This window comes from Aquarana catesbeiana, linkage group LG02 (assembly GCF_042186555.1).
Source record: "Aquarana catesbeiana isolate 2022-GZ linkage group LG02, ASM4218655v1, whole genome shotgun sequence".
NCBI classification, from domain to species: domain Eukaryota; kingdom Metazoa; phylum Chordata; class Amphibia; order Anura; family Ranidae; genus Aquarana; species Aquarana catesbeiana.
The window spans coordinates 339,565,249-339,579,936 of record NC_133325.1 but is presented as its reverse complement, the minus strand read 5'-3'; the positions used below and the strand labels follow the sequence as shown (position 1 = coordinate 339,579,936).

Genomic DNA, 14,688 nt, shown 5'->3' with positions numbered 1-14,688 from the left:
CTCCACTACTTTTTAGCTGTAATCTATGGTGCGGCTAAGGATTACATTTTTCCACCCATCCCACGTCATATATAATTTGTTATCAAGCTGGTTGGTGTTTGTCGGGCCAACGTTTGCACAAATTTTGGCTGATTTAACAGAAATCAGACAAGATTTTATCCCATTATGGCCAGCCTTAAATCTGACCTCCAGACAATAGCTAAAAATACATTTGGAATTCTCACAATTGTAATTGTGTCCAGTCAGTTGTGCAGTTAGTAGACCTCTGCCAGACAGCACAACCAGGAGGTTGATGCCACTCTTTCTGTTGGAATTCACAAATGCAGTGATGTGATCACCTTACACCAAGCCTTCTAATTTGGCAATCAAGGAGCAGCAACACACGGATAAGTCTTCTTCTCTTCTTAGCTTTCACTTCCTGTCTTCCTGTTCCCTCTCAGCACATCCTGATTGGCTTCTAGTGCTGCCCTTACCTTTCTAAGTGAGCTACTGTATAAGTCATGATAAAAGGGTGGTGTCATAGCAGATATAAATACTCATGCAATTTATATTACACAACTACATTCTTCTTTTTTTTTTTTTCTTTTTTATTGCTATAAATGGTGTTCAACTGTTAAAGGGCTCATTTACAATAGCAAAGTGCTCTAGATGTAGGGTTGCCGGTGTGCGCTGCAAGATAGTGCCAATTTCTGTGCATTGCATGGTTTACTTTTATTTTTCATTAAACTTTATTGAAATGTCAGGATGCGATGGTTTGCTTTGGAGCCCGCTGTGTTAGGTCTCATATACACTGCTGCTGGTAAACGGACGTTTAGGAGCAGTTGGGCATTTTTTTCAACTGCTCCTGAACCCTCCTCTGTTATTTTATCAGTACATGTACACTGGTTCGTTTATAGTCGTTTCTAGGCAGTTGTGTTTAGAGGCTTTTTTTGGAACCCAAAAAAATGCGTTCAGAAACTGTGTTTAGAGGCATTTCAAACGCCAAACGCGGCAACTTGTGTTTAGCAGAAAAAATAAAAAAATGTTTGTTCGAGATGCTTCTAGACGTAAACGCAGCATGTAAACCCGGTTAAACGGCCGTTTTTAGACGCTGGTTTCTAGCTGTCAAGATAAATCTTTCAGGAGAGGTTGAACAACGTCCCGTGTACATGAAGCCTTAAAAAAATATATAATTTTTTTTTTTTTTTTTTTTTTTTTTTAAACGCACAAAAGCAAAGCTGTGGTGAGGACTGTTGGAAACAGCAGGATTGGTTTACTAAATCTGGAGAGTGCAAAATCTGGTACAGCTCTGCATTGAAACCAATTGGCTTCCAGGTTCTTTGTCAGAGCTTAATTGAACAAGCTGAAGTTAGAAGCTGATTGGCTACCATGCACAGTTACGTTAGATTTTCCACTCTTCAGTTTTAGTAAATCCCATAAACACCAATGTATTTTGCCTTGTCTTTGCGTTGGGGCTGCGCTGGAAATAGCTGCCAGCATAGTTCCAACGCATTTGGTGTGAACAAGCTCTCAAACAAAGTTCTCCAGACTACAGCCCACCTCCCAAATATGGTCCACTGCAAGTTTTTATCTGTCGCTCTGATGGAGACCTTGATGAAAGGGGGAACTCTGATAAAAATGGAGACTCTGATGGGGACCTTGATGGAGGGGTCTCTGATGGGAACCCTGATGACTGGGGGGGGTCTCTGACGGGGACCCTAAGGTTAGGGGGCACTTCAATGTAAGGGGGGCTTTGATGGGGACTCTTATGGAGTCAAGCTCTTAGAATTTTTCACAGTAAATTTATATCATACGGATTTACAAAAAAAAAAAAAAAATTAAAATAAAACCTATTCATTTGAATTTGATTCGTTCATAAAATGAATTTGTAAAATATGCGATGTGGCCCTCATACTGAAAAGTTTGGAGATCGCATTCTAAAACCAGTGATGTGTAGCATACTTTGAAAGTACTACTATGTTTTAATGCTTAGGGAATGGAAAGGCTAAGAAAAATATTTACCAGGTTAACTACAAAATTGACATATATTTCCATAAAATATATATATATATTAAGTATTTAGCCATAAAGATGATCCTAAAAAGCACAGGAAGTTTACAAAGCATACAAATCTCCAGCTGGATTGTAACTTCTTCTCCAGCTGGTTCCAGCCTTTAACCTTTCAAAACTTCACTATTTAGTTTATCTCCTTTCTTGTGTCATAGATGGAGGTCTGTGCCATGTTATCCCTAAAATTCTACAAGCTAACAGTATGTTCCCATGATTTTCAGTGGTCAGTGCTGCTTTTTAGCTAGCACAAAGCCATAGTGTGTACAAAGTATAATGCATATGGCATCAATCACATGGCAAAGTGAGAAAATGGTTCCTTGGGGAAAAGCCTGTGTGATAATGCAATAGACCTTTCTCAGAAAGGCAAATAATAACATAGAAGGGCCCCACTTCTGAATGCCATGTGACACGGGAACTCTTCTGCTTCCCAAACATCCCTGTGGTGGTGTCACATGTGCATCCTTAAATTATGAAGAGCGATTAGCATTTTATGAGGGAGGCTTTGGAGGGAATAGGAGGGGTTGAGCATGAGAAAAGGGGGGGGGGGGAGTGTCAGCAGATTTCTCCCTCTTACTAGATTCAGCTCCTCAGTAAGTCTGGGTACAACCAAGCTCCGAATGGCCATTTTCTTGCAAGGGATCCTGCATGACGTATGACTTGTTTTCTGGCAGAAATCTTGGAGGACCAGGAGGCAGAGCGGAATTGGAGCTGACAAGTCTGCATCTTGGAAAAGGGCTGTAATCTAGTGGAGTGCAAAACAGAGGCACTCAATCACTGCTGCTGTAAATAGGAGACAGAGAAGCAAATCTACAGCTAAGTAAGACAGGAAAGTGTTTGTTGGAGGGCTGAATTAAACAGGCATTTTTGGTGCATGGGATGAAGCCAGCCATGGAAACTGCAGCAGAGGAAGCAACAGAACAAAGCCAGGAGAGAAAAGGTACCCATAGAGTTGTTGTGTGAGGCTTTTCCACTGGCAGTCTCACTCTTTTACCTCATCCTCTGTGCCTCCTTTCTTCATCCTTTATTTTCTTCCATAAAGCTTAGCAAATAATGTGGATTGTGTGATTGCAGATTGCTTAACATATTTGTTTTATTTATAAGAGCATGGATCGGTTACTCTCCAGTGCTAAAGACCCAGCTTGCATAATCAATAAATTATCATTCTATATTTACTTTTTTTTTTTTTTTTTTTTTCATTTAGTGGTCTTTTTTTTTTTTTTTTTTTTTTTTGGTGTGTGTGCTCCCTTTTTTTTGCCAATTTTGTATATTGATGATCTACTTGTTTACAAACAAGTAAAACCAGATCAGTCAGTAGAATCCCTGTCCAGTTGGTCTGAGGCTTTTGCCCCCTTTATCCATAAATTGGGGTCTTGTCTTGGCCCCCAGGGATTTTGAGTGAGCAGTCCCCATTATTTTGCAGGTTGTTGAAGCATACATGCAAGTAGTAGCCCTTTTAAACAGGGAAGTGGTTTCTTAGCAACTCGGGGCCATGTTGCCTCTCTGATTCCTATTAAACTACGCCATCTCGTCAGATTGGGCTTACATCTGTTCATGTGCTGTAAGCATTATTAAAACCGATTTGAAAAAAAAAAATGCCATAATGCTATTCTGTAAATTATAAAATGTATCTATTTTGGTAAAAAGATAATTTTGCTTCCAGTTTAGTTACATTTATGCTCTAGGTGTATATCTGAGGATCGTGGGCATTCAAGAATATGACCCATTGATGAAAGTTAATAAAATCATCAGTAGAATGATGATATACAGAGAAGTTTACATTGGGTTTAAACTATGAAGATTGAACCAAGATTCCTTATGGAAGCTTTCATTTAAATTAAATAAGTCCTTCTGTGATTTAAAGGTGACCATCAGAACTTGTCTGAGTAGGTACCTAGTGACTTGTTTTCTATCTGATACTGCAAGGTATTCCTAATGCCACGGCAGGTAGGGAAGCCTTGTGAAATGTGATCTCTTACTGGTTACTCGTCAAAATTCACTTATGGCTCAGATCACATTCAATATAGCATCAGGCTTACCCTCAATTTATAAGGATTGATTAACTGTATAATATCCACTCTCACTGGAGTATATAAGTGGACAGAGTACACTTATTAACTGAAAATCTGAAAACGTTACCGGGAAATAAAGGATCCTGTTCTGATTGAGGATGTGTGACAGTCATGTGTTAGGAGATGGGCATCTTAACCCTGTTTGATCTGGAACTCGTTTTTTCTTGTTCTTTTTTTTCCCTGTGGGATTTAACAGTAATGTGCATCTGCTTTACATGCAGCAGATGCTACAGGGGCTTTTTGTGTTTGTAACATGCAAAATCTGATAGTTGTTTGGGTAACAGATGGTATGGTAGCCATTTAGTCATTTCTGCTCTCCAGAAAAAGGATACTTTGGCGAGTGGCACATTCTGCTACGGTTCATTGGAGGAAATCCTGGAAAAGTTACTGTCTCTTTGAAAAAAGTTCTATGTCTGAACAGCAACTCTTCATTTTATACACCTCATTGGTACCATTACACCATGACATTTAGGCTTAAATATGGAATTGGGCAAATACATCAATCTGCCAACTATGTGGTCTCATGCTGTCTACCCCATGATGTGCTTTGGTGGGAAATACCTGCCCCCACCCACTGCATGATCTGGCTGTTGAGCTTTGTGTGACAATTGCTCTTTAATCCCTTCACTGATGGTAAGGTGACACTTTAGTGAATCAATGACTTTTCTTTTTAAGGAGTTCAGGTATGTTTAGTTAAAACTTATAGATCAGCACTGAAGTGGAAATAGAAAATAGGTGTAAGCTTGGATTGTCCATGTAATTCTAACCCAGCTGCTGATCTTGTTAACCTCACCCTGAATACATGTCATGTGTTTGTTTTACAACCCATTGACACCCAGATTGTAGAACCATCTGATTTATGTGGTATTGATAGCAGACCATCTAATGTTTATGAGTACCTTACTCAATTCAAAGGCGAATTGGTGCTTGTAAAGTGGCATCAAGATGACAAGTGTCACATTTATTGCTGTGTAAGAAGTGGCAGCCAAAGAACTGCATAAAACGCTTTGTTTTGGGGGTGGGGGTATTATAGCATTTTTGTAAGTGCCCATACAAGTGGTAATTGTCATGGAAGGATATGCTAATGGACACTTGACCTGCCATTAGATCGTTTTTACACCAGATTGTGCTCTATGTTCACACATTTTTTTTTTTGCTTTAGTTGCTGAAAATGTGCAATGAATGTTGTTCAAAGCTCCCCTTGTAACCTGCTGAAATTAAATATACCATATTTATTTATTTTTAGTTTTTTGACCGCACACACCAACGCAGTACATTGCTGTGAGCTGGCTCAGCTGAGAGAGCCTGTTTTCCTATGGCTTTGCATTTTGGCTGCGTTGAAGATTGCAGCACCTGTGGTTAAAGCTGGTCATAAATTATACTATCTTCTTATTCAATTTCCTTTAGATTTACCTTCAACTATGTAGTGTGAGGCCTGCCTGATTGCACGAACTGAAAGTGTTTACTTATGACCTTATTACATGGTTTTGGTAAATCTAAAGGAAATTGTACAAGAAAATATTATAATGTATAGCCAGCCTTACAAGCTCTCCGTCTCCAGTCCAAACTTAGTATAGATTTTATTTCGCTATGGTCTGATCCTTTGACCAGACAATGTCTGATCTGCAGTGAATGAGCACTAAAAAAGGTTTGTGTGGTGCGTTTTTTTTTTTTATATTTGCCTAGAAGTATATGTTTGAGAGGAGCATGTGTCACCTGATGCCACCTTTTTTTTTTTTTTTTTTTGGCCCCGCTATCTAATCTTTTTTCCTGTCTGTCAATCACATGGTATAATCCTGTCACAATTAAACTCACTGGGGCATTGACTATCCATGCAGAAAGACTTGATTGGATGAACAAACCAAAATACATTATAGGCCAAGAAGGTACAACCATGAGGACTTGTTTGAAGCCTGTACTAAATAAAATGTTTGACCATAGGATGAATTAAAACACCCAGTTCAGGAGCCATTATGTCCAGTGGATATAAAAAAGTCTACACAACCCTGTTAAAATGTCAGGTCATGTCAAAAAATGAGACAAAGATAAACCATTTCAGAACTTTTTCCACCTTTTTAATGTGACCTATAAACTATACAACTCAGTTGAACAACAAACAAATCTTTTAGGCGGAGGGAGAAAAAAACTAAAAAATGGTTGCATAGGTGTGCTCACCTTTAAACAAATACTTTATTGAAGCACCTTTTTGATTTTATTACAGCACTCAGTCTTTTTGGGCATGAGTCTATCAGCATGGCACATCTTGACTTGGCAATATTTGCCCACTCTTCTTTGCAAAAACACTCCAAATCTGTCAGATTGCGAGGGCATCTCCTGTGCACAGCCCTCTTCAGATCACCCCACAGATTTTCAATCAGATTCAGGTCTGGGCCATTCCAAAATTTGAATCTTCTGATGAAACCATTCCCTTGTTGATTTGGATGTATGCTTGGGGTCTTTATGCTGAAGGATGAAGTTCCTCTTCATGTTCAGCTTTCTAGCAGAAGCCTGAAGGTTTTGAGCCAATATTGACTGTTATTTAGAACTGTTCATAATTCCCTCTACCTTGACTAAGGCCCATGTTCCAGCCGAAGAAAAACAGCCCCAAAGCATGATGCTGCCACCATTATGCTTCGCTGTGGGTATGGTGCTCTTTTGGTGATGTGTAATGTTGTTGTTGCGCCAAATATATCATTTGGAATTGAGGCCAAAAAGTTCAACCTTGGTTTCATCAGCCCAGAACACATTTTCCCACATGCTTTTAGGAGACTTCAGATGCATTTGGTAATTTAGCCGGGCTGGGATGTTTTTCTTGGTAAGAAAAGGCTTCAGTCTTGCTGCTCTACCCCCTAGCCCAGTCATATGAAGAATACAGGAGATTGTTGTCACATGTACCACACAGCCAGTACTTGCCAGATATTCCTGCAGCTCCTTTAATGTTGCTGTAGGCCTCTTGGCAGCCTCCCTGACAAGTTTTCTTCTTGTCTTTGCATCAATTTTGGAGGGACGTCCAGTTCTTGGTAATGTCACTGTTGTGCCATGTTTTCTCCTCTTGATGACTGTTTTCACTGTGTTCCATGGTATTTCTAATGCCTTGGAAATTTTTGTTGTACCCATTCTCGCAACTGATAAATTTTAACAATGAGATCCCTGTGATGCTTTGGAAGCTCTCTGCGGACCATGGATTTTGCTGTGGGATGCGACTAAGAAAATGTCAGAAAAGACCTACTGGAACTTCTGAACTTTATTTAGGGTTAATCAGAGGCACTTTAAATAATGACAGGTTTGTACTGACTCCTATTTAACATGAGTTTGAGCCTGGGTTCACACTGACAGCGCATGTCAGTCCCGACTTCGGGGGCGATTTCAGAGACATCTGTGCGGGTTTCTGCTCCGATGTCTATTGAAATTGCACCCCGAAGTTGCCAAAAGTAGTACAGAAACTACGCTTGGGGATGCTGCAACGCAGGTAGGTATTGCAGCCAGATCTGCATTTTTTTCAACAGTTTGGGGAACTTTTTTTGGGGAAAAAAATGAATGCCCAAAGCTGGCTTATAAAGAAGTTGTCTCACCAATCATTTCACTCGTTCTTTCCCCCTGGGTGACAAAGTACATGTAGCACTTTCTGCATGACAGTCGACAATGCACCCCTCCTCCCCCACTGCGTTTTAACCACCTAACAAGGGAAAAAATATTTTAATTAGCTTTGATTGACAGTGCTGATCTAAGGTAGACCATACCTGGTTCAAATCTCGGCCGTTTCAGCAGGAACCGGCCAAGATTTTAACCATTATTGGGTAGGCTGAATGTACCAAGTTGATCAATTGATCAACTTGGGTACAACCAGTCTTCCGGATTCTCTTGTGATTATCATTAGCAGCTGCTATAGCCACTAGCCATAATCGTGTCTTCCCCTGGAGGGGATGGCTGCCCCCTCCCCCTGGGAGCAGCCAGTGGCTCAACAGGAGGGTTTTCCATGTCAGCACTGTCTGTGTTGATGGGGAATCGTGCAAATTACTTTCCTGCAACCCGTGGTTGCAAGAAAGAAATTTGTACCGTGTAAGGCCTGGCCTAAGTCGCCAGTTGCTTTTCAACTGTGTTATTAGGTATGCAAGTGGGTATGTCAGTTCCCCTGTTCCATCCCCTCTGAGCAGGGATGGTCTTACCTGGATCCCGCTTTATTGGTTACTAGGATGCTGGTGGCAGGGCTGCAGAGCATCAATAATTGCTTGGAAACAGGCAGTCAAACCACACAGCATCATGCATTTCCATAGAGTGAGCGGGCCAGCCCCTTGCACTATACCAACCAATAATGCGGCACTACAGTGCCAGTGAAAGTGAAAAGAAAAAAAAAAGCCGAGTGCTCCACGGTTAGGCATGCTCAATAAACATGGGGACCAGTGGCAGCTGAGCACTCCCAACTCCCAGACGACATGCTAGTATTTTGGGGAGGTGCAGCGAAGCAGGACACCATTCAATAAGATCATTTTTTTCTTAAATTATACATTTTTATACCATTTATGGATCAGTATTATATTTTTAAATGATCACAATCATTCTTTTTTTATTCGTAAAGCATTTTTAATAATAAATGTATCGTGATCAATGGGAATGTTCCGATTCTTTTTGTAAACATGTTATTGTAGATTAACGGGACAGTGGAACCGGTAAAGCAGGGGACTACTTTGGCATATAATACTTTTATTTTTCTGTCCAGGGCTGAAAATATCCCATCAAAAAGGTGCTAAACTAAGCATAATTAGTGATACGCCTGAGTTCATTCTACTCTATTTTTTTTCCTCTGCAAAATAGTAGAGTAGCTTTACTTCCAAGTGTATTCTGTATTATAATACATTTGAATGTGATGTTTCCTGGAGGCAAGTCAGTGTTAAAGGTAGGTGCCAAAAATAACAAGAGTCTCTCTGTATGTCCCAATACTTCAGCAGGATTGTTTGATGTGCTAAGGCTTTAGTCTGGCCTTGCCATCTAAAAAGCATCAAAGCTTTGATGCTATCCAGGCCTTTACTAGGACATTGGGAAAATGAGCCCTTCTCATCAACGGATTTCCATGAATGATATCTGTGTGTAAGACTGCGCCACACTTTTCTTTGAAACTCCATTCAAACAGCAGCAAAACTATCGGAAAAATGTTTGAGCCAACCACTTCAAAAGAAAAAAATACAAATGACTTGCACTTCCATTTTTATGTATGGAAATTTAATTAAAAGCCAACATTGCGTAAATCTAAAACAAATGTATTCAATGGTGATTCTCCATACTTGGGCTCCGTTCACACCTGAGCAGAGCGATTTTTGGGCGTTTTTATGTGAGGGCTTTGCAAGCATATCACAAGTGTTTTAAAAGCGTATTACAAGCTTTTTACAAATCTTTTCAAGTTTCAGGTGTTCTGATTTATATATCTCAAAGGTAATCCCACATCTCTAAAGTTGAAGAGGTTTGAGAGATCCAATGTTGCAAGATCAGCTTTCGAGCTTGGAACAGTGCTCTGGACATATATTTGTCTGTTTTAACCTCATCCAGTATACCCAATAAGCACGGTTTAGGGTTAAGAGATGGTTACTTGAAAAGTATTGTTAATGGTGTTTACTATGCGAGTCCAAAAGTGGTGCAAATTTGGGCACCACCAAAGGAGATGGGCGGAGTCCAAGAGCAAACAATTTAAGTGGGGCACGATGAACCCGCAAATATATTTTTATATTTGAGACAGTTTTTGGGTTATATTTAAAGAACAGCTGTGGACCAATTCCAGGGCCTTCGACCACTGATCTCAGTCTGTCACCCACCTCATCCACCCTTTTTTCCATAGCCGTGTTGGGAAAATTCTCCAGGTACTCTGGCAGCAGCATCGCATAGCACCTGGAGATGAACCCTTTAGTGGATGTGAATTGTTGCATCATATTGAAAATAGGAGTGGGAAATGGCACTACCTGCTGTAAGGATGCTTGCGCTTTAATGGCGTGCTGCAATTGAAGGTAGGGGAAGTACATTTTGTTTGACAAACCCTTTCTGGCTTGTATCTGGGCAAATGGGAGCAACCTGCCATTACTTAAAATGTGACGGAGGAGAGTAACACCATATGCTCGCCACCGGGCTGCACACTGCAGCTTTGCCAGTTCCGGATAAGTATTGTTATTCCAGATGGGGCTGTGACTATGTGTTTTTATTTTAGCCAATTGAAAGTACTAGGGGGAGGAGATTAGGGGTGCCGCTGTTTTGACAGAAAACAAGCGACAAAATGCTCATAAAACGCTCATGTGCATTTTTCAGGCATTCCCATTGACGTCTATGGGGTCAATCTACCTAAAAGAAGCTCATGTACTTTTTTGGAGCAAATAGCGTTTTGTTACAAGCGACAACACTCAGATGTGAACAAGGGCTATTGAAATTAATGGGATTTTGTTTGTTGAGCATGTTAGAGCTACAAACTTTAAGCACAAAATCGCTCAGGTGTGAATGAGGTCTTAATAACTTTTTAGTAAAGATACGTTTGTTACGAAAAACCTCACTTTTGCAGTCACTGTTTCGATACTATCTCTACTGGAATTGTATCCCAACTACTACATATGGAGTTTTACCAACTCTGTATGCCTTTTATCTATATTTTATATTGAAAATCGTATAAATGATTAAAAATAAAATGAATGTATCAACTTTTTTCCCCCCATTGTTAAATGATTGCGTAAATATCTGCCTTTGACTGGGTAGCCGCACCTTAGTTCGATGTCCCTTTGGGGAGAACAGATTGAATCCATTTTTTATATCGCTTGGAAAATTCAGCAGCAAGACTTCTCTACAGAAGTTGCCCAACCACACACACAGCCAAAACAGTGTCATTCATTTGCAGCTGGATTCCTAAATTATTGTCCTGTTGAACATTATGAATAATCCAGCAAGGAGCGTGAAATGACTTGGCTTTGTATTGGTACCAGCAGTTGAGTTGGAGATATCTTGCCATTAAAGTCTAAGACCTGGTTCATACGACTTGCAGGCAACTCTGTGAGGCGACCTGCACACAACTTCAGCGGCGACTTGCAAAATGACTTCTGTATAGAAGTCAATGCAGTCGCCCCAAAAGTAGTACAGGAACCTTTTTTCTAAGTCGGAGCGACTTGAGTCGCTCCTATTAGAACGGTTCCATAGTACAGAACGGGGCATGACTTGTCAGGCGACTAAGGCGCCTGACAAGTCGCCCCTGTGTGAACCGGGGCTGAGAGTTATCAATAGCTATAGTTATTAAAATATATATATATATATATATATATATATATATATATATATATATATATATATTAGTTATTTTCTTCTTTTTTTTTTGGTACATTATTTTAATAAATTCCCTGCTTAGTTAGCTAAAAAATGGTCCGTCTTTAGCCGCTTTTAATAATACTTTTTTTTTATTTTCAACTTTTTAGTTAATCTCCTTATTTTTTTAGCAGGTGTCTTATCACTTTAAATAGCTGTAGCTGGTCAATTGCTTCTGCCCAGTGAGAGGCACAATGACCGTTCAGCTGGCTAGCACCAGCTTGTTTGTAAACAATTTTATGTAATCACTATAGTCATCACCTCATTAGGAACCACGGTGATTGGTTTCTAATCGCTGCGTCTGACAATGACTGCCATCGGATACAGCCGTGTTACAGAACTAGCGGCCAGCATGGGATGTTTTTATTAACTTCCTCCACACAAGGCATTGCACTGAGAAATGTTAATATAGGGCTTGGGGGTGGGAAAGAGTTGAAGCTGAAATGGGGACCATTGTAAAAGGCAAATAATGCAGCTCTGTATTCATTAGTACTTTTATATAACTTTTACTTTTATATAAATTTTTTTTTTTTTTTTTTTTGCAAGCAGTCAGTACCAGAAGTTAACCTGGTTGTCAGCCTCTTGTATTCCCTGTACAACAGTGCTGGGGTGTGAGAGGAGGAAGCAGCACAAGAAGATTAGTTAATGTTCAGAAAAGACGTATGCTGATAGGAAGACAAATCAGAGTGACATAGAAATTGGCTCATCACTTTGCTGGGTTTCTTTTTGTTTCTCAGTCACAGGCTTAATATGGGCTCAGAGTAAGCAGATTAAATGATGTTGGCCATCAGGCTGAGGACATCCAATGCCAGAAATATAAGTACAGCTTTGGACTGGATATAAATATTACATCAAAAACTGCTTTTGTAATTTTATGCTTTTTGTGTTTTCATAGGATATTAATTATCCTTTTTATAGCTGAGGCCTGCTTTCAAGCACATGAATGCTGCCCTTTATTTTTTTTAAATAAAAAAGGGAAAAAAAGCATGTCCCAACATAGTGTGTGCGTGCCTCAGTTCATATCACCTAGTGTGGATCCAGGCTGCTCTCTGTTCAGGGAACCCTGATAACCGAGTGATCGGTGGTGTTAGATCGCTCAGTTTTTGGTGTTCGAGCTGGCGGGGGACAGATGCAGCATCCAACTAGGTAAGTATGATTGGAAAAAAAACAACCCCAAATTTTTCTTTTAAAGTGGCTGTAAACCCACAAAGTAAAAAAAACCTGCAAGACAAAGGCATAATGAGCTAGTATGCATAGCATTCTAGCTCATTATGAAATAATCACCTTAGATCGAAACCCCCACAGCTGTCCCAGAACACAGCTCCCGCCGCCGACATCGCTCCCAGAGTTTCCTCTGGCGGGAGCCGCCGGTAATGGCACACTAACTGAAGCAACGGCATGAACATGCCGTTGCTTCATTGCGCATGTGCCGATGACGTCGGCACATGCTGATACAGGGGATATCTCCTAAACTGTGCAAGTTTAGGAGATATCTGGGCTAGCTACAGGTAAGCCTTATTATAGGCTTACCTGTAGTCCAAAAGTGGATTGTGAGGGTTTACAACCACTTTAAGATGCAGTTACACAATAGATGAAAACTTTTATTTGCAGTCTCTTTACTTTTCTGTGGAGTGCTTTTGAACAGTCTTGCAATGTGCAACTTCAATACAACTTCCTAGACCTGGTTTGTAACGAGAGGTGAGCATGGGCATCCTCCAAACTCTCAATCTGAATTTTCGCTTTGCTATTTTCTGGTCCAGTCAGCTGCAGGACAAGTAATTCTCCACTTCATGGCACAAGTAAAAAAAATTGGTGGGAATCTGGTGACATTAGTGCCCATATTTAAGCAGGCCATACACTGTTCGGATCTCCTCCTGAACTGGCCGAGATTTGAACCATATGTGGGCAGGCTGAATGTACCCAAGTTGATCAATCGTGGTGGCAGGAAAAGAATTTGCTCCATGTATTGCCTGCCTTAGTCAATGAGTTTGGAGGATGCCTAAGCTCATCTCTACCCAACTCAAACTGAAACATTTGGGTATACTTGATCATCATATCTGTTGGAGCTTGTTTGGTATCCCGTTTCAAAAGAACTGGACAAAAATATGCAGTTGCTCTCCAACTTTATAGCTATAACAGTCCACTTTTCTGGAAAGGCTTACCAAAAAAAGTATCTTTAGCAATGTGTTCTCATTTAAGCAAAAAGAGCATTTATGAAGTCGGCTACTGATGTTGGATTGAAAAAACAGGATTTTAATTCCATTTCATTCCAAGGCGTTCTGTTGGCTTGAGGTCAGAGCAACTCAAGTGTCTTTACATCAAACTCATGTGGACCTGGTTTTGTTCACCTGAACTCAACTTTTCAGAGATTTGACAGCATAGTTTTGCCCATGTGGTATCTCACTGAATAACCCTAGCTCCGCACCACATTTTCTCTAGAGCTATTCCTGCTCTCTCTAGTGGGAGTGCAAAATCCATTTGAACTGAACAAAGCCCACCAGCTTACAGTTGCCAGTAAAAATGGGGGAAAAACCCCAAAATTTTTGAGTCATCCCCAGAAAAGTATAATGGGGGGAAATCTCAGAATATGTTCACTAGTTCTGGTAATCTGGAGAGCCCAAGGGATTCCCTATTTGCAAGGATATCCTCACTTCCTATTTTGGCTGTGGGACAGAGATGGCAAAAAAACTGACGGGTTATAACCCTCATTTACGTTTCCAAAATTAAGTTTTGCTTTTGGTTCTGCTTTAGTGCTTGTTCACAACAGAACCTGGAGTGGGAAACCTGTGTTTCCTGCACCATGTTCAAAACACACTGCACTTGCGATCTGCAGCGGGTGCCAATGCAGTGCTAACACCCCAAATGCAGGTCGCGAACGCAGTGTATTTGCCAGCACCAAATCACATTGGTACAGAAGTACCATGCGATCCGGTTGCAGTTTTGTTTTTTTTTGTTTGTTTTTTTTAAGTAATGCATACACTACTTTTTGCTGCAGTGTGATTTCAGCCCCGTGTGGTCCACCCTCAAGGTTTCTACTCCACCTTGGGGGATGATCATGAAGACTAGGACATGACCTTAAATTAATGGGAGGAAAGTTCCAAACTAACCTTAGAAGGTATTTTTTTTTTTTACCAAATGAGTAATTGCTCACAGGCTTATCTGGCAATATATTCTTATGTAAAGAGATTTTATGATTGTGGTCACATGAATGGTTTTCTATAATGATCTAGATTGGGGGGTAGGGGAC

General features: G+C 40.4%; 1 protein-coding gene across 7 annotated transcripts in view; it reads left to right on the top strand.

Moving 5' to 3' along the window:
* Positions 1 to 14,688, top strand: part of GPM6B (glycoprotein M6B) — a 162,857-nt gene that overhangs the window by 103,532 nt on the left and 44,637 nt on the right. For 2 of the 7 annotated variants that reach the window (XM_073614875.1, XM_073614874.1), the window contains exon 1: positions 2,588 to 2,986. The exons of 3 other annotated variants lie outside the window; for them this stretch is intronic. In XM_073614875.1, the coding sequence (XP_073470976.1) occupies positions 2,926 to 2,986 (61 nt within the window). In that variant the 5' untranslated portion in view covers positions 2,588 to 2,925. Of the gene's footprint in view, positions 1 to 2,587; positions 2,987 to 14,688 lie in introns of those variants that run through there. 2 more of the 7 variants (XM_073614873.1, XM_073614876.1) reach the window with 2 other exon arrangements.